The sequence below is a fragment of the Leuresthes tenuis genome, unplaced genomic scaffold, assembly GCF_036924035.1.
Source record: "Leuresthes tenuis unplaced genomic scaffold, fLeuTen1.0.hap1 SCAF_21, whole genome shotgun sequence".
Classification (NCBI taxonomy): domain Eukaryota; kingdom Metazoa; phylum Chordata; class Actinopteri; order Atheriniformes; family Atherinopsidae; genus Leuresthes; species Leuresthes tenuis.
In genome coordinates, this window is record NW_027325375.1 from 18,835,813 (window position 1) to 18,857,066 (window position 21,254).

Genomic DNA, 21,254 nt, shown 5'->3' on the forward strand with positions numbered 1-21,254 from the left:
CCTTCTTTTCCCCCCCTTTGTCACTCATTTCTTTGTCTTGAATTATCACTGATGATTTGTTAATCGTTGGCCTGATCTGAGTTTTCTGTCGGTCTGTTAACAAGGAATAAAAAGACCTATCATACAAACATGCATGGCTTTATCTTTATCTCTTGGTGTGTTGGGAGCAGAAATGATGCTAGTGTTGGTTTATTTATGGAGCAGAGATTTAATTTTTAAAGATGCATCCGCAGGCGTCGCAGGATATATTCGTGGTGTTGCTGATTTGTGTTCTTTTTCTGCAAACTACGCATGGCTCCATGCGTTTGATGATGTCAGAATGTATGACTGCGGGAAGCAGCAGGGGGAGCTAACTCCACCGAGTTGGCGTGTCATTGGACGGTAAAGATGTGGGCGGATTTTCGCTGACGTTACCCTTACTCGGGATTAACTTGTTTGTTTTTTTTTATGTCGCCATATCTGTGACGTTTTGCATCGGACAATCACATCAACCACGCTGATCACTGGCGAAGACTTGTTCTGCTTCGTCGAGCCTCTCATTTTAAAGTTTGCGCCGTGCGTAAGACTGGATGTGGGACGATGATGGTCCCCACGGGAATGCGAGTGTCTGAATGAGGAGCAGACGTCGCACTGTGAGGTTACGGTGCTGATGTCCCGTCACGTTCAAAATGGGAGCCGACGGGAGTAAAAACAGGAAGGTGAGTTTAAAGAAATTCCGTGTTGCTAAGGTGACGCACACGGGGAGGGGGTTCCCTGTTTCCATAGCGATGATTTGGTGTCCAGGATTAACGACTGGTAACGACACTGGGTGACAGTAACGTTTGATGGGGTTTGTTTTTGGCAGCATGTTAAATTAAATCTAATATAATTGCGTGCGCAATAATTTCAAACATTTCTTATTGCTATGAAAATTTGTTGTATCCCACAATGGTTTTCCAAAGTATGTCGTGAACGCCTTTACTTTGAAGGCAAATAAATGTCACGCTTCCGGTATCGACTTTCAGAATGTGTCCAAACATTAAAAGGACACCTAACTCCCAGTTAATCGTCAGGTGAAGTTGTCACTGATGGCATTTGTTACACAGCTGAAGAACCACGGATGTGTTCTCTCGTTTGGCTCAGATGATAATGACATCCTGCATGGCTGATTACATCCATCTTGCCTCACAGAGCCTCAGATCTGTCATGCGGAAGGGTCCGTCTGAGCATAAAGTGACAGTTTTTCATGAAAGTGGGCGCATAGCTGGAAGTATCATATGGATATCATTACTGTATATGTAAAGTTTGGACATGAAATATTTATAGAATGTATGTAGAATGTAGCCATGCTATTGACTAAAACGTTTTTCATGGACACCTTAAAGGTCTGGAGTGGATGCCAAGGGCTCCAGTTGCATTAGGAGTCAATACTGTCAACCTCTGGCATGAGATTTAAAAAAAAAGAATAAATTAAGAAAAGGCTCTCTATACAAATAAAACAGGCAATTTTTATGCTAGAAAAACAAAATGAGAGACAGCAGGAGCATTAGGGGTGGATAAATCGCCCACTTTGAATATTTTTGAGCAGAAATAAAATAATCTACTGGTGAGCTCATGGAAAACAACAGCAAATACTACAAGACCCTTTCTGCAGTAAAGAAAAATATATCTCTAACCACATCTACTATAAAGAGAAGATTTCAAAAAGGTGCTCACGAAGTGCTAAGAACTCGGAGACCTCAAGAATAGCGAGGCCAGATTAGATTTTGCTCAACCGGGTGGGGCCATTCTGAAACGGCACTCTGGAAAGATGAATCTGAGGTCACAGAAAAAAAGCAGGGAGAAGGTTTGGAAGCGTCTGGCTTGTAGTAGTATTGTTTTTGTGTCAGAAGCACTCGGGTGATTTCTGCAGTCTATAAAGATATAACATCAAAGTGTACTTAGCTGGATAGCTCGATTATTTGCAAGAGCCCATTTGCCAGATAATCCATGTTGACCAGCTCCAAACTCTTCATTTGTGGCACTGAGTTACAAGTGAGTTTTAACTTTAACTGCAGTCAACAGTGTAGGCTCTGATAGACCTTTTGGTCTAATGAATGCTAAGTTTAATTCAGCGCTGCAGTAAATCTTGACGGGGACACAGCGTTCACTATGGAGAGACCTTCTACCAAGTGGAATGCAGCCATCTTAAATGCATCTGTGTGTTTGCTGCTGTGGCATATCAAAATGTCTGCTATGAAAAAAGTTTTATTCTCTGATCCATAATCATCATTAACAACACTCAAATACAACTGATCTGCAAAGCTGCGTCATAAAAGACTCTTTCTGTGTCCGACACCCCTGAACCGCTACAGAGGCTCTCTGAAGGGCAAGAGGATGAGCACATCTCATCTGGATGGCGTGGCTTCCTCTCCAGCGTGGGCCTGTCAATCCCAGCGGGCCTCTGTCGCCTGGCGTCCCCTGCACTGCGTCTGGGCCAGCATCGAATGCTCCAAGGCAAAGCCCCCGAGGTCCCAGAGCATGTCCTGAGGTTGGCGGGAGTCGGCCCAAGCAAGCTCAGAGCAGAGTGGAGCCTTCCGGGGTTTGTTTCCATGTTCCTGCCCGAATTCCCCCAGAGACCTGTGCCTGGGCATGAGCACTTTCAGGTGGGCCTCAGTTCCGACACAGACACCAAAACCATATCAGTTTGTTTTGGGGTTTTTTTTCTGTCTTAAAGTCTTTATCTGTCATTATTTGCCTCACTAGGTTCTGGGTTACATCGCCAAAGGGTCATTTGGGCCCATCCTGAAAGTAAAGGACGGAGCCAAAGAAAAGACATACGCTGTTAAAGTGAGTCTGTCATACATGTATAGTTTGACAATCAGACAGTTTTGCACTGTACATATTGAAAGTATTACAAATGCAGAATGTTTTATTCAGTAAAAAAAGAGCCCGTAATATCCTTGTTTTCCAGTTTATCATTTTATTTTGGGGGCCTACTGAAGTAGGCTTACATGCTTTCACAAACCTTCCTTGCTCTTGTCATCTTCTGAGTTTGACATTTACCTTTTTTTTTAAAATTATAATCTTTTAACAAGCACCAATGAGATTGTTGCAGGAAACAAAAACTGTGTACTATTTGTTGTATGTTTTTGTTCATGTGAAAGTCATTCCTGTCCAGTCCTGTTTGGCCATTCCACCGCAGTATTTGTGTCTGCTAACAGGTCATACCTAAAGCAGAGATTCTGAGACTTGGGGTCTTGGAGCAGTCAAAAGAAGAAGTTATTGTGCAGGTGGGTACTGCCTCCAAAATCCCTGTGTTTGCATTGTTAGGAAATCCACACACGACTTCACAACATCTAAAGGTCTAACTCAAGCTTTTAAGGAAAAAGGAGAAAGAGGGTTCGGGTGAAAATATTGTATTTTTGTATGTGTATGATGTGCTGCTATATAGCTCTTAATTATTAGCCTGAAAGTATTCAGGCTGAAATATATTGATACTTGTCAAGTATTTTTGTTCACCCTTTCCTCAAAAAATGATGTTCGTAGTTTCTATACTGCTCGGCTAAGTTATCTCTAATAAAAAATTGATAGTAATGAGGGAAGAAAAGAAGTCCAGTCGATAGTCAGAATGAAGCTTTTCCAGGTTTACAACCTTTGACTTTTACCCACAGCGTCATGTTCGCCACCCATTTGTCCATGACCTCCAGGACTGCTGGCAGACACAGCGCCACCTCTACATTAGTGAGTCAGTCAGCTACCAGTGACCCACTCCAACCCAGATCCACAATCCAAAACCCCTTTTACTCCACCTTTTGTCACTTTACCACTGGTAGCTTTGTCCAGACTCTGCCCACAATCCCCGACCCAAAACAGACAAACCTATTAACCAAAAGGCAAAGCGCTATCAAGCCTTTGAATTCTGGATGTGTGTGCCTAGAAATGCAGACTTTACCAAACCCCTACAAGTCTAATGATTCCCCTGCATTGTACAGTTGCTTTGTCTTTTTTCCCTTCCCTCCAGAGCATTTACCCTTTTTTTTTTTTTTCAAATTAGCCACTGACTCAGAAAGTGTGACCCACTTTGTTTGCTTCCTCACCCCCTGATACCAGAGAGCACTTTAGCTCAGAGATCGGAAACTGAACAATGCCGCTCCTTGTTCAAACCGTGAATCATCTCTGAATCACGTCTTTTTCGGCCATAAATACAGAGGACATGGAAATGATTGCTGTTTAAAGTGGAAAGCTGTGGTCCTGCTGCTGCACTTATTTGTCACATTTATCACATATTTGTGAGCTCTCTCTGGACTGAAACTTTCAGCAGCAGCTGAAACACATTTTTTGCCATGACGACGGTAACAAATACCCCCAGCGCTGCTGAACGTTTTGCCTTTCTTTTCGCGTTGTGTTATTTAACAGAGAAAAATGTCATTAAAGCCACGGCTGTAGTTTTGTTGGGGGGGGGACAACAACACTTCTCTTTCCTAATTTTCTTTCAGCAGTGTTTGCTCCACCTCTTGCTGCCCCTCACTACCCCTCTCATGTCCTCTGCACTACAGAGTCACATCTTATGTGCGCTGTTTTTCTGATGCCCTCTCTGCTCCCGCAGTGTGTGACTACTGCAGCACAGGAGACCTTTACACCTATTGGCAGATGATCGGTCAGTTCTCTGAGGACTCAGTGCGACTATTTGCCACAGAGTTGGGATGTGCGCTCGGTGTGTATGCAATAAAATCTACTACTAATAAAACTAAGGAGCTTAAATGCCATCAGATTGCAATATTTTGCAAATGATTTAAACATTGGATTTTATTGAGAACAGTTTAAAGTCAGCATGTTGAAATTTAGATATTTTATTGATTTTGTTTTGTCTTTTCAAATATTTGCCCATCTTTTCAGTTGTAGACAACACATCTTAACAAATGTGGGACAGGTGCAGCTAAAACATCTCAGAAGGAAGTTGAATTATAACTTGTTTTCTGACTTTGATGATGACTTTTGATTAATGGCAGTTAATGCTGATCTCTAAACCTGAATGGAAACAGGTCTGTAACATGAGCAGGTATAAAAAGAGAGGCTGTAAGACAGGGAAGAGTTCCCCATTAATATTAGAGCAACACATTCTGCCATCTTCCGTAAGAAAATGCAAAACCTCATTATGATCTCTGTAAAAGAGTTCAGGTGCTAAACTGAGCTGCCCCCCCGCTCAAACTCAGAACATTTGGTGCATTATGGAACAAAAGATACAACAAAGGAAGCTGAAATCCTATATCAAGCAAGGATTTTACTTAGAAACTACTGTAATTGTTCTCCTACATTCTAAACATTTAGAGAGATTAGTTCAATCAAGAGATGACTCAACACAGTGGTAATTGTGCTCCTGAACCCTTTTAAATGTGTTTCTGATGTAAGATCTAAAATAAGTGCAGAGCCAAAAAGAGAAAAAAAACACAATCTCTCTTTCAGTATTTGATATAATGACTTAAACTTAATGACTTAACTTAAACTTATAGAGTTTAAGTTAATAAGAAGTCACATTGTTCTCTTTTTATTAAAATTTTTGCACAGAATCCCAGCCTTTCTAGAAATTAGAGTTGTACATATCATATAAAACTTCATAACCAGATCCAAGTGTCACCATGAATGTTTCCATTGTAATTTCTCTGTGAATGATTGAAAACTGGGGTTTAATTAGAATTAACTCTCACAGGGATCTCCCACAGCAACAGACGAGTACCAGGATTTTTTTTAATTAAGCCCTAAGAGAGACTTGGACTTGAAATCTGTTATTTCACCGGTTGGGGTTTAATGATCTTTTTCTTATGTGTGCTGTTTTTTTTTCACAGGGTTTCTGCATGATTTTGGGGTCATCCACAGAGATGTGAAAGTAAGAGAGGGGAGAAACACACACACACACACACACACACTTCTTCACTTCTGTTCGCAAGAGATTGTCACATTAAAACAAATACAAATCCGAATTCCAAGGCATCAAAGGTAACAACGTGTCCAGCACAGTGCAGGAGTTCTGAGCCGCTGTTTTTATATTTTGCTTCCAAGAAGCCAGATTTACTTGTAATCTTTGAAAGTCATCTCAAGCGATAGTGCTCAATGCTTTCTGTAGGTCTTTCAACGATTTCCTCAAACATTGACTGCTTTTTCACTGACTTTCAGTCCTATGCTTGCACCTGACCACTCGCTGAAGAATGTGGGTTTTTGTCGTCGAAGTTGTTTATTAAGCCACCTGATAATGATCTATGAGTCATTTAAGTATACAAAAGGCACCTTTTGCGTGGGATGAAGCAGGGCTTGGTTTACACATAACAGACAACTTTGCAAAGAACCAATTTTAAGTTGTGTCTTTAGACTCTTTGCTGCCAGCAGACTATGGCAAAGATACACAATTTATTTGCATTTCTGTAGCTGCTATAATAGTTTGATGGACATAAAACAGTAGTTTTCCACCAACAAGGTGGTTCCTAAAGAGCTTTTAGCCAAAAACCTGGCATATTTTAGCTCGGTGTGCAGTGAGTCCTCAAAAATCTGAGGAAACTGGCCTAGTTTAAGACAAAAGAAGCGTCAGGCCTCGAAAACTGTATACAGTAAAAGAACAGAACCTTGATGAGATGTGAGGTCTCCATGGAAGGATGGTTGTCAAGAAACCATTGTTATGTAAGGAGAAAGGGGAGTGTCTGTAAAGAAAAAGGCGTACCTCAAAACTGTCGCACAGTACTGCACATGTAGTATTTCAGGTAACACAAGTATAAGTAAGACAATCAACTGTACAGCAAATTTCAGAAGAAAAAAAGAAGAGAGAGCAAGTTTATTGCTGTTTATAACTTAGTAAGCAATATTTTGTGTGGTTAAGTGATGTGAAAATGCTGTCACTGACTACATGTTGCATTTATTTGAATCTAACTAGTGCACTATCATTCAGTTTGTTTTTGGTATTTTTTTTTGCTTTTTAGATGGAAAATATCCTTCTGACTGACAACGGTGAGTGAAATCATGTCCCCAGCAGAGAGCAGCATAGCTCTGGTATGCAGGAGAACCATAGAAGCTTCCAGAGAGCATCCTGACTGAGTTCAGCACTCATTTAAGAATGCAAACTGTGCATCTGTTGACATTGAGAGTGCTTAATGATGTCGCCATGTCTGTACTTTTTTATTTTGTCTGTCTAAACTTTATTAGCATGAAGAATGTGTCTCCTGCTCATGATGATGCAGACAAAATAATTTTTTTTCTAGGTCACCTCCGCTTAGCTGACTTTGGTTTGTCCCGTCGCTTGGAGAGAGGAGGGAGAGCTTTCACCATCTGTGGAACTATCCAGTATATGGGTGAGAGAAGCAGTAGATGACCGTGCAACAGTTGCACATGCTGGAATGTTTTTCATGCACCAACATGTGGAGTATTTACATTATTATATTCTGCAAAGAAATTAAGATATTGATTTAAAAATATAAGGTGTAAGAATGGCTGAGACTGTGATCTGTATGCCCGGCAGCCCCAGAAGTGCTGAGCGGTGGGCCCTACAACCACGCAGCTGATTGGTGGTCATTAGGAATTCTGCTTTTTTCATTGGTTACAGGAAAGGTGAGCTCTTGTTGCCAGTATGTCGGCTTCTACTGCATGATAAGTAGGAATTACCCACACTTAGTCCTTCAGTGACCGCGGAGCTCGATATTTGGCAGTAAATAAAGGACTGTGATCATTTATTGCTGAGTATTTCAAATGCTCAGAAGATGAATCACCCTGATTTAGTTCTCCTCGTGTGTCCCCACAGTTCCCCGTGCCTCCAGAAGCAGACCACTGCAGTATGCTGAGGAAAGTGAGGAGTTTTCCTTATGAAATGCCCCTCAGCCTCAGCCCCCCACTGTCCTTGTTAATAACTGAGGTAATCGGACACTAATCATATTGCTGTTGCAGTTTGGTTATTTGAATGCATCAATTAGTCAAAACAGATCATAACCTGCAGGTGTTTTTCTGTCCAGCTGTTGTGCAAGACTCCCTCCCGCCGCCTGAGAACTCTCGATCGTTTTAAACGCCAAACCTTCTTCCACGGGACAACATTTGACCTCGACCTCCTGCAGCGTCAGCCTGTGGAGGTAACAAATAAACTCCTGGCTGTGGCCAGCTCTCGGATTTACTTCAAACGTGACTCAGATTGTTTAAAATGTACAAAGCGCCTGCAAGTGAAGTGACTTTTCTTTACTGTCAGGTGATTCTGGAGCTGAGAGAGAGACCAGACCGGGCCGCAAAAGCTCGACGAGGCCTCACTTTGTCCCTGCAGCCTCTGAGGGGCTTCGACTACGACTCACTCCTGAGTCCTCCCGCCACGCCGGACACACAGCTGTACGCAGACATACACACACGCACAACTACACCGCTGCCCGGCCCAGCACTGCAGCTCCCTCAGGGAAAAGGTCCACGCAGGGAAGTATTTGTGTGACGTACTTTGAGTTTACAGTGGTGTCTGCTGATGCTCTAAATAGAAAGGCCTACATGTTGTGCACTGTTATTCAAATGTTTGTGTGTTGCGCCTTGAAATCTGTTTTTTTTTTTTCTTTGAAATGCTAAAATTGCAGATTCTGATTTCATTTGAAGGGAATCAATCATTTAAGAAAAAAAGCACCATGTCCCCATATGTTTTAGCAAATGTCATGCTTTTTCCTTCGTGAACACCTTTTTTCTTTTGATTGTTTGCCTTTCTACACCTAGCACATCTTAAAGCCTCTTTGCTAAACATTTGTACAAAACAAATTCCCCTAATAGCCATCTAGTTTTTTTTTCCAGAGCCTGGTCATAGCTGCCCTGTCTATGCGTTGTCTGTGGAGGCTTTCAAATGTAAGCCGTCATGCACAAGTTATGCTAGTTGGCCTCTATATGATGTATTTGTTTAATTTAAATGTATCTAAGTAGAAATCCAACCAAACCCTTCAACGAAGTGAATTGACTCATGAACTTCGGCCCTCATTTGGGTTTTTTTTGCGTCATTTTTTTTTTTGTACATAAAAGCCTCATGTATTGTTATATTTGCTATAAAATTTCCTTAACACCTTTGTTCATGCTCTGATCCATTCACTTACATTTACTTCGGTTGCCAGTAAATTCAACCTGTGTCTCAGGGGAGTACTCGCCAGTTTTCATATTTAGCCTTGATTTTGGTGTCCAGCTGTACAGATCTAAGATGTGACTGAGAGCTGACCAGCAGTATTGTCTTTTAGATCTGCACTTAACAGAGTTGTTTACCTCCAGTCAACATTTTTTATATACGGGGGTAATTTTCTATTGTTCAGGACTGCTATGTGTGCAGCCATCAATCTCAGATTAAATTATGATTTTGTAAAGAGTGCCCTGACGTTTACCCAGAATGCCTCATATGCGTGATCCTGATCTTGCTTTTTGATCACAAAATGCTTGTGTATAAACTCATATATATGAATTTATTCCTCTTTACACTTGTTATGTCACGATGGGGGTTTTTTTGTAATTACCATGTAGCACATATAAAAAATTAAACTCTACAGTTCTCTACTGGTTTGTTTCGTCTGTGCTGGGTGGTTTAAAGAAGGAGAGAAAGAGTGCTAAAACAGTTTATCAGTGAGTGAACAGAAGATCGTGATTGCTTCACCTTCCCAACATTGTGCCACATTGTTTCCTCAGACCCATGGTGTGCATGTGCTGGGTTAAGAAATCCCATTTTTCATTTACTTAACTCGTGCGAGTTACTCAACATGGCTTACTTGCAGAGTGATATTTGTAGTCTACTATGTGCATATGAGATACGATGCATTGTTTTACAGTACGTTAAACTAATACGCAATATTGCCACATTTGTACAAAGATTCTACTGGGACAGCTACATGAGATATATTTCACTGATTGTCCTGAAAACACAAATGTCAGTTTTGGTTTGAGAAAAGAAAAGAATAATCCCATTTCATCTCATCTTTTTAGAATCTTTCTGTATCCCAAAGCAAAAGTTTTCATGTCATTTTTGTCCAGGCAGCACAAAGGATTGTGCAGGTCCCATGATTGCATGGATTCCTTGAAACCAGTATTTGGGATAATCTGTACACAAACATTTATATTTACCTCCAAAATATATGTATAGAAACAAAGCTCTTACGATGACCCACTTACTCCCAAAAGGACTGAATGGTGGCGAAAACCAAAATACAGGTATGTGGGCAGTCAACCAACCAGCGCTGATCTGCATTTTATTTAGTGTCCTGTGGCTCAGAAAATATCATGACAATAAACACACATCAAGTAATATAACATAATCATGCACTACCCATTTTTATTCCTCAATAATAAATAATAAAACTGGAGTTGTTTTTTTCCTCACTGATCCAAGTATTGTCTTTGCTTATAAAAGCCTTTTTATTTTCTAACTGACTGAATGGGAGTGGTGGGTAGTTCAGCCTTTATAGCACCTTTATAGCTCATTAGCACCTTGGGAAGTCATTTGTTTGACCTTGATCCACTCCCATAATATTAGTCCTTAGGGTCACGAAAGTTATGGTGTAAATGGTGGATATTGAGGAAGAATGTCAGGGTTGTATCTGACTGATTGGTGATGCTAAAAGCTGGGATTCCTGTTTAATGATGGCCCCTTCAGTTAAATTATTAATCTTTTTATTTACCCGTGTGTCGGACTACCTAGCTGTCCAGAAGGTGTGCATCACTGTTGAAAATCACTGTTGAAAATCCAGATTGACTGTTGGGTTTTGACGTGTGGAGCCGATTTTCCAGTGCTGTGACTTGAGCTTGTGGGTCTGATGTTTTGTTTATACTATACATGTAGGTCTACACCAAAATAACTACTCCTCTGAGTAACAACACTGCATACAAGGACGCCAGAAAAAAATCTCAGCACCTATGAGAGGGTCATAGATTGCCAACACTATCAGGAAAAGGAAATGTCACTGACAGACCTGACTTATAAAAGTATTTGCTGTGGAAGATCCAATGCAAATATGATGGAGTCACATCTATTATTATTTGCTTTTTATCTTGGTCACCACCATCTTAGCACATCCAGTTGGATACATTGTTTATCACAACCATAAATTGGATTATTTTGTCAAAAAGGTCAAGACGTTGAAACTGGCCCCAGATTAAACTGTAATTTATTCAAAGCCACCTGATTTTCAACATGTACATCTTTACCTTGTAGTTTTTTGTTAGTGAACGCCTCTTGTAAAAGACCACAGTACGATGGCTTTCATGACTTCAGTCATGTGCAACTATTTCATGTACAGTGTAAGTTACAATCACAAAACTACGTCTGTGTTGTGGGTTCTCTGCTGTCTGGCATCCTGTATTTCCTCCTCTGCAGAAGGAAGTGGAATTTGCACTGGTGTCCTTCCACACCCATACACTGGATCAGATATGTCCCAGCTACTTGGGTTGAGAATCAGAATCCAAAAATCTTCTTATCATATCAGCTCGGTGGTCATCAACAGTCCCAATAGAGTGCTAAGAGAGGAAGTGAAGTAACATATGCTTGGCCCAATTCCTTTTTTTTTTCTTTGAAAATATGTTGTTCTTGTTTTTTCTTAATAAAAAAAATCTTTCTGCTGTTTCCCTGTTAAATAAAGGGTTTCTGAGCCATTTCATTCTGTTTTGAAATCCATTTCACAAACTTTGAACATTGGGTTGAAACTTCTAATTTCTTATTCACTTGTCAGGTACCGTTGTTATTAACACTTTCTCTAATATGTCAACATGCAGCCATGAGAATCTACCTGGGTCTCTTTAAATGGATCCTCTGATCTCTTTCAGAAAGAAAATGTTGAAGCTAAGAAATATACACATGCCAGATACAGAATGTCAGATTTGATCTCTTGAAATTTTGATCTCTGAAATTTGAATCTCCGTTTTACAACGTTTGTGTTTCACGAGACTTGAAAAGCTTGTAAAGAAAGATGCAGAATCATGCTGCGCTGTTCTCGCTCTAAACGGTGATATTATTCAAGCGCATGCGCATTAGCTATGGAGCGTCGCTCCATCACATGATGCAGTCGTGTTGGCCCCGCCCTCTCCTCTCGGCTTTGTAAAGGGTCACGTTGCGCTGCAGCACTGAAACAGGAGACCGCTCTGCATCCTCCGCACACAGCTCACCTGCTCTCGAACCTGACTTAGACCTACCAACAGGTAAGAATCAACCCTGATCTTAACTTTAACATATCCTCACACATTCCTCGATTGTTATTGATCACATGGAACGATGACGGCAATATTGATGCTGATGGGAATGTGATGCTGCGCTACGGAACCGAGAGCTAACTTTCTCTTCCCAGCTAGTTACCCAGAAATAAATGGCAACCGGTGTTAAATGGGACTCCTATGTCTGCATTGACTTACTCAAAACCTCCGAACTCTTCCATTTAAAAATAATAATATGTCTGTAAAGTTGCGCGTGTTGGCTCATCATCGAAATACGCAACAGGAAGGGCGTTAAAACGGTGACCTTCAAGGATGGAAGTGAAGGAAAAGAGCCTGTCGCGTCGGGTTTTACTTTTAAATCGACGCACCCAGACCTTAATACGTTAAAAGTTCTCCATTGGAGATAATTTTTTTCCTTGAAACGTGGATAGAAGCAGTGCTAGGTGATGGGGGGGGAGGGTGATGACAAGTCGTTTCCTGTCAGGGTGTATCTGTTCAGGCGCACGTAGACCTCTGATGTGATGGAGGCGGGGCGGGCTGAGGAGACACAGCATAATGAGAACATGTACGTAGAAGAAGCGTCACGACTCGTTTTCACACGATCAGATCATTTAAAAGCAACATGTAGACTGTGATGAATAGTTTGTTTAGGTTTATTGTAAAGCTAACAGACATTCAACAGATATTAACGTTTTGTTGTGACTTCAGCTAAATTGTTTTCCCTTTGTAGACATTAGAGGAAACGTCTTTATCCATTTGTTTTTTTTATGACAAATCGGCGGGAGGGGGGGAACAAACCAACACAATTGTTTCAGCCTTGTTTAGTGTACAAAATGTTTGATTTAAAAACACCCAAAAGAAGATTGCATCTTCAAAAAGCCCAATCCAACCCCATCAATTGCCATACTTTGTCATGCTTAATGAACTGTGTTCGAGATGGAGATATTGCTGTAGTATAACCTGCACATTTTCACACGTGTCAACCTCTCTTTGAACTGCAACGACACACGCGGCCTTGACATCTGCTATAGGCTCCTGTATCAGTGAGCTGGTGACATGGGTAACAGTGCTCCTGCTGGTGCTGCTGGATCAAGGCCTGAAGATAGAAGCAGCCCAAATACAGGGACGTGCATCAGCGCCAAGGCCAGCAGCCCGCCGGGTAACAAAATGCAGCACAGCAAGCAGGCTTTTGCATTTTGACTAGCGCTGCCCCGCAGGAGCCATTTCACCGCCTCGAAGCTCGTGCAGCTTGCAAGCCTCCAGGGGGGGATATTGATACAGACGAGGCAACAAAAAAATAGATCCCATATCTCTTTAAATGTCCCCATCCTCTCCCCTCTTGCTTGTTACTACAATCATTAGTATTGATATGTTTAATAACTGTAATGCCAGCCTGATGTATTCCATTTTTTTGGTCTTTTTCTTTATTTTATTTAGGTAGATAAACTGAGTTTATCCCCACTCGGCCCCTACCTGCAACCTTTCTAATCGCTAGCCACTATAGCACGCAAGCTTCAACTGTGTAGTAGTTAAATGCTTGCAGCAATGCTTTAAAGAACAGCTGCAGCATGATTGCCATAGCTGCTGATGTTGATGTTTGTGTATTTGTGATGTGTGACTGCACTCTGGGCCGGTTCTTGAGGTGAAGGTGAAAGATGGAGGCGTCAGAGAAGCGATTTAAATGTACCGATTTTTGGTTTGATTCGACCCGAGTGGTTTCAGGATGTTCCATTTGTACGGCAGGAATGAGAGTTTTGGTTCTGTTCAGTGAGAAGACTCGCATGTTGTTGTTTTTTGTTTTTTTTTCTACGTAGTAAGGTGTGACGCAGCTGGGAGTAGGCCGTTCATCTTGATGTCGCAGTGCAGAAGTGGCGTTTGTCTTGTTGAGGCAAACCACCCGGAGCAAAATCCTGTGACGTAACTGGGGGGGAAAGTTGAGATGACGACACGATAGAATGTCTCAGCTTTCTCTCTTGAAATCATTATCACTTCAATTTCTAAGCTGTTTTGGTCAAATCAGATGTCCTTGGTCACCAGTTAAGTCTCCAGCGTACAAGAAGACTGTCTGAAAACCACCAGAAGGTCGCTTTTTAAAAACATGTCAGAGTGACACTACCCTGAAGTGTGTTTTAATGTCTAAAGGGGTTGATTCTTCACGCACACATGACAGCGTTTTCCCTGTTGAGGTGACCTCAGGCGATCAGAAGCTTGCTTCTGATGTTAATCAGCCGCCAGAGAGTTGTGGAGCTTTTATTAAACATCAGCTCCTCAGAGGTCAGTGAGTTTATGTAACTACAGCAGAGGTTCGGCCATGGGGGGGGACACATCTGTGAAATGCAGTCCTTGTGCAGAAGATTTCCCTTCTGCACAACATCACGTGAATAAACTGGCCTGGTGTCGGCCTGCCAGCTGAGCGGCGCTCTCCTCCCTCTGCATTTCCTGTGTGGTACGGTAAAGCTGTTTTCCCGACAGGAAGCAGCGAGTGTCCGAATGAGCTGCTCGCTCCCGGAAGATTTGCTTGTCTGATTCTTCTGGGGACTGTTTTCCTACAGAGACCGTCTTAACAGCGACTCTCTTGTACATTTGCCCGCCTTTTCTACCACAACACGGCCCCTTCTGGCGCCATTACGCAGGGACACGATCCCTGCCTTCTGCATTTAGCCGTCATCAGTGGCCATTACGATTGGTTTGAAATAAATCACTGGGGTGGCATGTAAGAGACAACACGTGAACACGTAGTCTAACGCGAGCGTCGGTGTCTCCTGCCTCCGTGAGGTCCTGCTTTGGGCAACGTCTGCCATTAACAGACAACAACTTGGCCTCCGACTTGTTGCTTTGAAATATTGATCTACGATATTCAGGACTCTGCATCAGATGATGTCCTCGCGTAGCAGAAAAACAGTCGGAACGAGGCTCTGCCTTATTTGTGGCTCTCTTAGAATGTGCGCCAGTTTGACCGTGAAAGAAAAATCATTTCAAGTAACAGGTGAAATACATCCCCCAGATGCCACTCGATGGATTAAATCTGACGATAGAACAAAGGCGGTGAAGGTGTGTGTGATGCATAATTCCATTCAGAGCCCCTCAGTTATCTCATCTTGGACAGATACAAACTCTCACAGGATGTCAGAAAGTAAGAAACGCATTAGGAGAGACCCCTCATGTGTATTTAGGTGGTGGTGTCGAGGTGGATTTTGTCCTTTTGTGCTTGTTTTAGACTAAAGGACAACGGTGATCTGAGAAAGCAGCTGAAAAAAAAAAGTATTATTTGGGTATTTTGGGTCTTGTTGACTCAAGTAAATAATTTTTTTTCATCAATAAAAATTAACATTATTCAAAAATTCTCTTGAAGCCAGCTTTCAGGTTTCAACCGGCTCCACTCGCCCATTAGTTTTAGTGATTTATCAAGAATCGGTAGAGAACTGGACCCACTGAGAGTGAATAATGGACTTGGCATCGGCTCCTCTCTCTCTGCCTACATTCGGCTGATCGTGTGAGGCCTGCAATCAGCCTACAGCAGGAGGGGGGGGGGGGGGGACACATTCTCCTTCAAGTCCATTCTCCTTCCTCTGCTCTCAAGTCGGTGAAATCTGAAACCAAGCCATTGTGTTTTTCAGCCTCATTTTCATCCTTCGAGGGTCAGTTTTTTTTGTCTTTCTTTTTGTGAGGATGTGAAATGTAGATTTCACGTGGACCTGCAAATAATTTTGCAATGTTTTCTCGGCAGAGACCCATGCAGGTACCTCGCGAAAGAATGCAGGTATTTGCTGAGCATGACGTCTGTCTGGCTAACAGTAGCGTGGAGCTGAGCGCACTCACACAAAGGCCAGTCCCGCATATCGTGCCTGTGAACTTTATCAAGTCTAAACACTGGCTTTATTTAACTGGAGCTTATGCTCCTGATCTAATTGTCCCCCTCTGGAGACGCATCGTGCCCCGCAGGCCTGGCCTGTTTGATTTCACCTGCATGTAAAATGGAACTAATAGCAGTGAAGTGCTTGTGCAGCGGTACCTGGTGGCTGTTTCATTGAGAGGCCTGTGTGTGCTCTAACTGTTGTTATCTCATAGCATTAAGCTGAGGATTAACATGGAGGGTACAGAGTATGTCAGGCAATGGCCTATCAAAGCACAACGGCCTCTGGTTGAGGATTGAGTGATAATCTGAGTTCGTCGAGTTCGACTGTAACCCTCTTGGCGTGTTTTTATCTAACCATCGAAACCAGATCCGATTGTATTTCTGGCTTTAATCACTTTTTAAGTTTACTTTACTTTAATGAATTAGTTCGAGCATTTATGGTAGACATATTTGCATCCTGCTCTTTTTTTTTTCTCCCCCAGACAAACCCCCATGCAGCTGACTGCAGCCAACCTCTTAGCCTCTCATCAGATGAATTGATCTGTAGCTGATCCATTATAACAGCACATACCGCTGTACTCGTGAAGCCCTGAACAAAGCGCTAATCAGTGACGGCTCAGCAGGCCGTGCAGTCAACCAGAAAGACAAGCAGCAGCTTGTCTCCTGGCATACTCTGTATGGATTGTGGGGGGGTGGGGTTTGTGTGTTTTCGGGTGTGTTTGAATGGAAACTTCCAAATCCTACGTGTTGATCGCCTTTTTCGTGACTTTGGTAGAAGTCGCTTGTTGTCACAGCGAGGCGGCGCTAACAGAGGGGGAGATGAAATCAGATGAATCGAAGCAAAGAAACGAATGCCCTGTGTAATTTATAAAGAGCGACAGAAGAGGGAGACGGGAGGGTTGCTGAGGAGAGGGAGACGAGCCAAAGCGCATTCAGTCCTGCAGCTATAATGGGGACTGGCAACGCGGTCTATAGGAGCGTTGTTTCGTAACACCCCCACCTCTCCGTACTGTGATTCAGATGCGGAAGGGAGGGGGAGTTGTGTAACTGCTTATTTACGACAGAGCGAGGAAAGGCACAGCGAACAGAAAGGAGTGGTTTGAGGCCTGTCCGTGGCCGCTGTCTCTGGAACTGAGGCCAGATAACGCATAAAAATCCTTTTTCACAAGTCGCCGATCCCAAATGAATGCAAATGAGGAAGTGACACAGAGATCCGTCCCACTGAACACAGTATATAGAGCTTTTTTCTTTTTTTTTCATCTCTCAGGAAACGGCTCACTGCCTTCGGTTTTATCACATCCCACACACGGGGCTTGCATCCTTGGATTGATTGAGTATCTCACGTCGGAGTTGTCATGTTGCTCAGTGATCTCGCACGTTAGCCGTGTTGAAGAGAGGAGAGGGACATAAAATGAGGCCAGGGCTGGGCAGTCGTCCAGAAGGACGCGCAGTAAAAGGATGTCGCTCTCTGTCTCTCTTTCAGCCACCATGACTCACCAGTATCCCGCGCTGAGTCCTGAGCAGAAAAAGGAGCTTTCAGACATCGCCCTGAGGATCGTAGCTCCAGGAAAGGGGATCCTCGCAGCTGATGAGTCCACAGGTATGTCTGGGTTTGTGTTGAGTGCTTGGATCATCCTTAAAGAGAAATTTCAGTGTCTGATTGATTGCATCACGGTCGCAACACAACAGCTTTCCATTGAATCTCAGTTTATAGACAAAACTCAGATTTTACTCACTTACTCTGTTTTTATGTGTGCGGTTCACAGGCAGCATGGCGAAGCGTTTGAACCCCATCGGGGTTGAGAACACAGAGGAGAACAGGCGTCGCTACCGCCAGCTGCTCTTCACTGCCGACCAGCGCATCGACAGCTGCATCGGAGGAGTCATCTTCTTCCACGAAACCCTCTACCAGAACACAGACGATGGCACCCCCTTCGCCAAGCTCATCAAAGACCGCGGCATTGTTGTTGGCATCAAGGTACACGATGCACGGCGCTGCAGCTGACCGTTTCCGGGCGGTTTAAAGCCAAAATGCAGCTTTGCCTTTCTGATTCGTGCAAAAACAGCCTTGCTTGCTTTCAGCGATCAGCTCTTTGTTTACATGTGAAGTTGAGCTCTACATCAGCATCCTAAAACACAAGAGCCAGGGCTTCAGGGATGTGCCTGTTTGTCTCTTTCCAGGTGGATAAAGGTGTTGTGCCCCTCGCTGGAACAAATGGAGAGACCACCACTCAAGGCAGGTGGCGGGCAGCAATTTAAAAAGCGCAAAAATCTCACAGACGTCCCCAAAGGCAGCGCTCTTTATGTGGGTTTTTTCCGTGTTTTGTGTTGGGTTGCAGGCCTGGACGGGCTCTCCGAGCGCTGCGCACAGTACAAGAAGGACGGCGCGGACTTCGCCAAGTGGCGTTCAGTGCTGAAGATCAGCGAGACCACACCGTCTGAGCTGGCCATCTTTGAGAATGCTAATGTCCTGGCCCGATATGCCAGCATCTGCCAGCAGGTTGGTGTGGAATTAACATGGCCGTTAATGTCGTGCATTAAAGACCATAAACCATAGAAATGACAAACTCAGGAGCTGTAATCGATCACAAAATACTTTCGGAGGTTTATATGGTGCTTTTTTTTCTTTTTTAAATGTCTCTTAGAATGGTATTGTCCCAATTGTGGAGCCTGAGATCCTTCCTGATGGAGACCATGACCTGAAGCGTTGCCAGTACATCACAGAAAAGGTCCTAGCTGCTGTGTACAAAGCTCTGTCTGACCACCACGTGTACCTGGAGGGGACGCTGCTGAAGCCCAACATGGTCACACCTGGACACGCCTGTCCCACCAAGTTCAGCAACGAGGAGATCGCCATGGCTACCGTCACTGCCCTGCGCCGCACTGTGCCTCCAGCTGTCCCAGGTCAGACACGGATGGATATAAAACGGAAATTCATTCGAATGACTTGAGTTATTAGTGCGTTACGCATTGATTTATTAACCTGAGACAGAAGAATTTAGTACAGATGCTGGATCATCTGGTGTGTGTTTGTTTTGGTTAAATCCATCTTAATGCGTAATCCTCTAGTGTTCGTCTTGTTTTAAATGTATTGCCATCAGCTTGGAAAAGGCAGACAAACTGAGTTGTTTTACTGTACTTTTCTCTCCTTTAGGAGTGACATTCTTGTCCGGCGGCCAGTCTGAAGAGGAGGCCAGCGTGAACCTTAACGCCATTAACACCTGCCCGCTCACCAAGCCCTGGGCCCTGACTTTCTCCTACGGACGCGCCCTGCAGGCCTCCGCCCTCGGCGCCTGGAGAGGAGAGCTGAACAACGAGAAGGCCGCCACTGAGGAGTTCATCAAACGTGCCGAGGTCGGTCGCCACAGAACGGGACCTGAGAGGCATCCCTGCACATTAAACCAAAATCAAGTCTCTCTGATATGTTTCTCATAATAACCTTTTTTTTTTTTTTCTTCTTCTTCTGTCTTCTCCAGGCGAACGGCAAGGCTGCACTCGGCAAGTACGATTCATCCGGAACCGGTGGCGCTGCCTCAAAGTCCCTCTACGTGGCTAACCACGCCTACTAAACATCAAACTACCACTTTCTGCTGTGGCCTAGTTCTAGTCTTATATCTGCTCTGCTATTCTCCCTCACTCTTCCATCAGTCACTGGGCTGCGCTGCCTACTGTACTTTGTTATCAGTTATTGGGATTACATTGTTAGAAATGTGTATTTAAAAGCAAGACGAGACTACAATACTAAAGGGAACAGGCTTTTTTTTTAGGTTTTTTTTTTTTTTTTTTGTTTTTTTTCTATTTGAACAAATAAATCGAGACAGTTTGAGACTATTTACAAGTGAAATATTTAATTTCCTGACTAGCTTTGGTAGGGCTCAGAGACTGAAGTTAGAGGCTACAGAATGTAATCGAGATAATCAGTCAGTATTCATTTCATGCCTCTTTGTAAGTGCGTCTGTCTCCCACGTCGGGGTGCTTTCTCCCTTTCTCCCCCACAAGTGCTCCCAAGCAGACCAGATGAGCATGCGTGTGTCAGTGTTGCGCTTCTGTCAGAACACGGCGTCGGCTCATTGATATATATTTTTTGTCTTTTTTTTCTTTTTAAAAACATCGTCCACGCCGACTGTGGGACCAACCGATTATTAGTGGCATCAGTACCATCCATTAAAGGGCAAAACGACAAGATGAACAGAGTGAAAGAGTTGAGCTGAGTTTAACTGAGTTGATCATCTGAGCATATGTAATACTTTCAGACAGATGTGGACCCAGCAGAAGTCGATAGACAGACGGTACTGAAATAAACCGCTCCACACCGGGATTCATCCTAATCTCTTTGTTCTTGTGCTCCTTATCTTTATCCATGGGAAAGAAAAAAAAAAAGAATTTAAAATCATCATGTGTGTCTTCTCAGTATAACATAAGCTTTCAATTACACATGGTAATTAATGTATTCAGTTGTGTGAAGGTGTCGCTGTTACGTGGTGCTTGTGTGTCACCCCCCCCCCCTTCCTGTTTCCACCTGCCTGCCCCACTGGAAGATCGGATGAGTTTATATTGACTTACACATAACACGGACCAACGCATTGGGGTCAGCAGCGTGGAAACGGTCACTGCTGTGTTGGAATACTGTGATGTGATGTTGATATTGTCCTTGAAACACTCGGTGTGTCAAATAGTGGAGAAAATAAACTAAAATACACTTAAATTATTTGTGGTTTCTGCGTGGTTGTTGTTGCTCTTACGTGTAGAATGCATTCCTGTTCCTATAAAATTCACAAACCCTACATGTTAGTCTTAATTAAGGTGACTTTTAAGATTTTAAATGGGCAATCGGTACAATATTGATCGGCTTTTGATATATTTTGGGTATTATGATTATAGTTTAAGTTAAAAACTGTGTAGAGATACTAATATCACATTTATGTAATATAAAGAGTAAAGTTAACATGCAGCTCGACAAAGACAAAAATCATTTTGAGAAGACACATAGCTCTGATTGGTCTGCAGATTACCTCTGTTTGCACCTCTATACATTTAAATTCAGCACATGCTGCGATGCATTTTCAAGAGTGCAAGGCATTTTTTATTTATTTATTATTTTAAGTTCTACATTGCTATGATGGATTATTTTACCAGATGTTGTCTCCAGGATTTGTCTCCTACATTTGATTAGACAAGAAGGACAAACTCCAACTAACTATTCAAATTGAATAAGGGAAAAATCATGTGAATTAGTGAATACTTTGTCAATTTAGTATTTTTTAGA

At 42.9% G+C, this 21,254-nt stretch overlaps 2 protein-coding genes across 2 annotated transcripts; both read left to right on the forward strand.

The window, feature by feature from the left end:
* The first annotated feature begins 474 nt into the window (after window positions 1-474).
* On the forward strand, window positions 475-9,820 carry rskrb (ribosomal protein S6 kinase related b). The gene is made up of 13 exons (XM_072375415.1): window positions 475-698; window positions 2,334-2,624; window positions 2,725-2,808; window positions 3,183-3,251; window positions 3,633-3,702; window positions 4,568-4,675; window positions 5,805-5,845; window positions 6,927-6,954; window positions 7,206-7,295; window positions 7,463-7,551; window positions 7,742-7,852; window positions 7,950-8,063; window positions 8,177-9,820. The coding sequence occupies exons 1-13, from the start codon at window positions 669-671 to the stop codon at window positions 8,405-8,407; spliced, it is 1,356 nt and encodes a 451-aa protein (XP_072231516.1). The 5' UTR covers window positions 475-668; the 3' UTR covers window positions 8,408-9,820.
* Window positions 9,821-12,010: 2,190 nt separating this feature from the next.
* On the forward strand, window positions 12,011-20,693 carry aldocb (aldolase C, fructose-bisphosphate, b). The gene is made up of 8 exons (XM_072374222.1): window positions 12,011-12,120; window positions 17,472-17,588; window positions 17,755-17,966; window positions 18,170-18,224; window positions 18,328-18,488; window positions 18,634-18,892; window positions 19,143-19,342; window positions 19,465-20,693. Exons 2-8 carry the CDS (start codon window positions 17,477-17,479, stop codon window positions 19,555-19,557), a joined length of 1,092 nt encoding a protein of 363 aa, XP_072230323.1. The 5' UTR covers window positions 12,011-12,120; window positions 17,472-17,476; the 3' UTR covers window positions 19,558-20,693.
* The last annotated feature ends 561 nt before the right edge of the window (window positions 20,694-21,254 follow it).

What these genes read in the sequence shown, in the direction of transcription:
- rskrb (XM_072375415.1), top strand. Translation starts at nt 669, where the DNA reads ATGGGAGCCGACGGGAGTAAAAACAGGAAG. An exon ending in TATCCTTCTGACTGACAACG is followed by an intron (nt 6,955 to 7,205) that starts GTGAGTGAAATC and finishes TTTTTTTTCTAG; the next exon opens with GTCACCTCCGCTTAGCTGAC. An exon ending in TGGAACTATCCAGTATATGG is followed by an intron (nt 7,296 to 7,462) that starts GTGAGAGAAGCA and finishes TATGCCCGGCAG; the next exon opens with CCCCAGAAGTGCTGAGCGGT.
- aldocb (XM_072374222.1), top strand. Translation starts at nt 17,477, where the DNA reads ATGACTCACCAGTATCCCGCGCTGAGTCCTGAGCAGAAAAAGGAGCTT. An exon ending in TGGAGAGACCACCACTCAAG is followed by an intron (nt 18,225 to 18,327) that starts GCAGGTGGCGGG and finishes GTTGGGTTGCAG; the next exon opens with GCCTGGACGGGCTCTCCGAG. An exon ending in AGTTCATCAAACGTGCCGAG is followed by an intron (nt 19,343 to 19,464) that starts GTCGGTCGCCAC and finishes TGTCTTCTCCAG; the next exon opens with GCGAACGGCAAGGCTGCACT.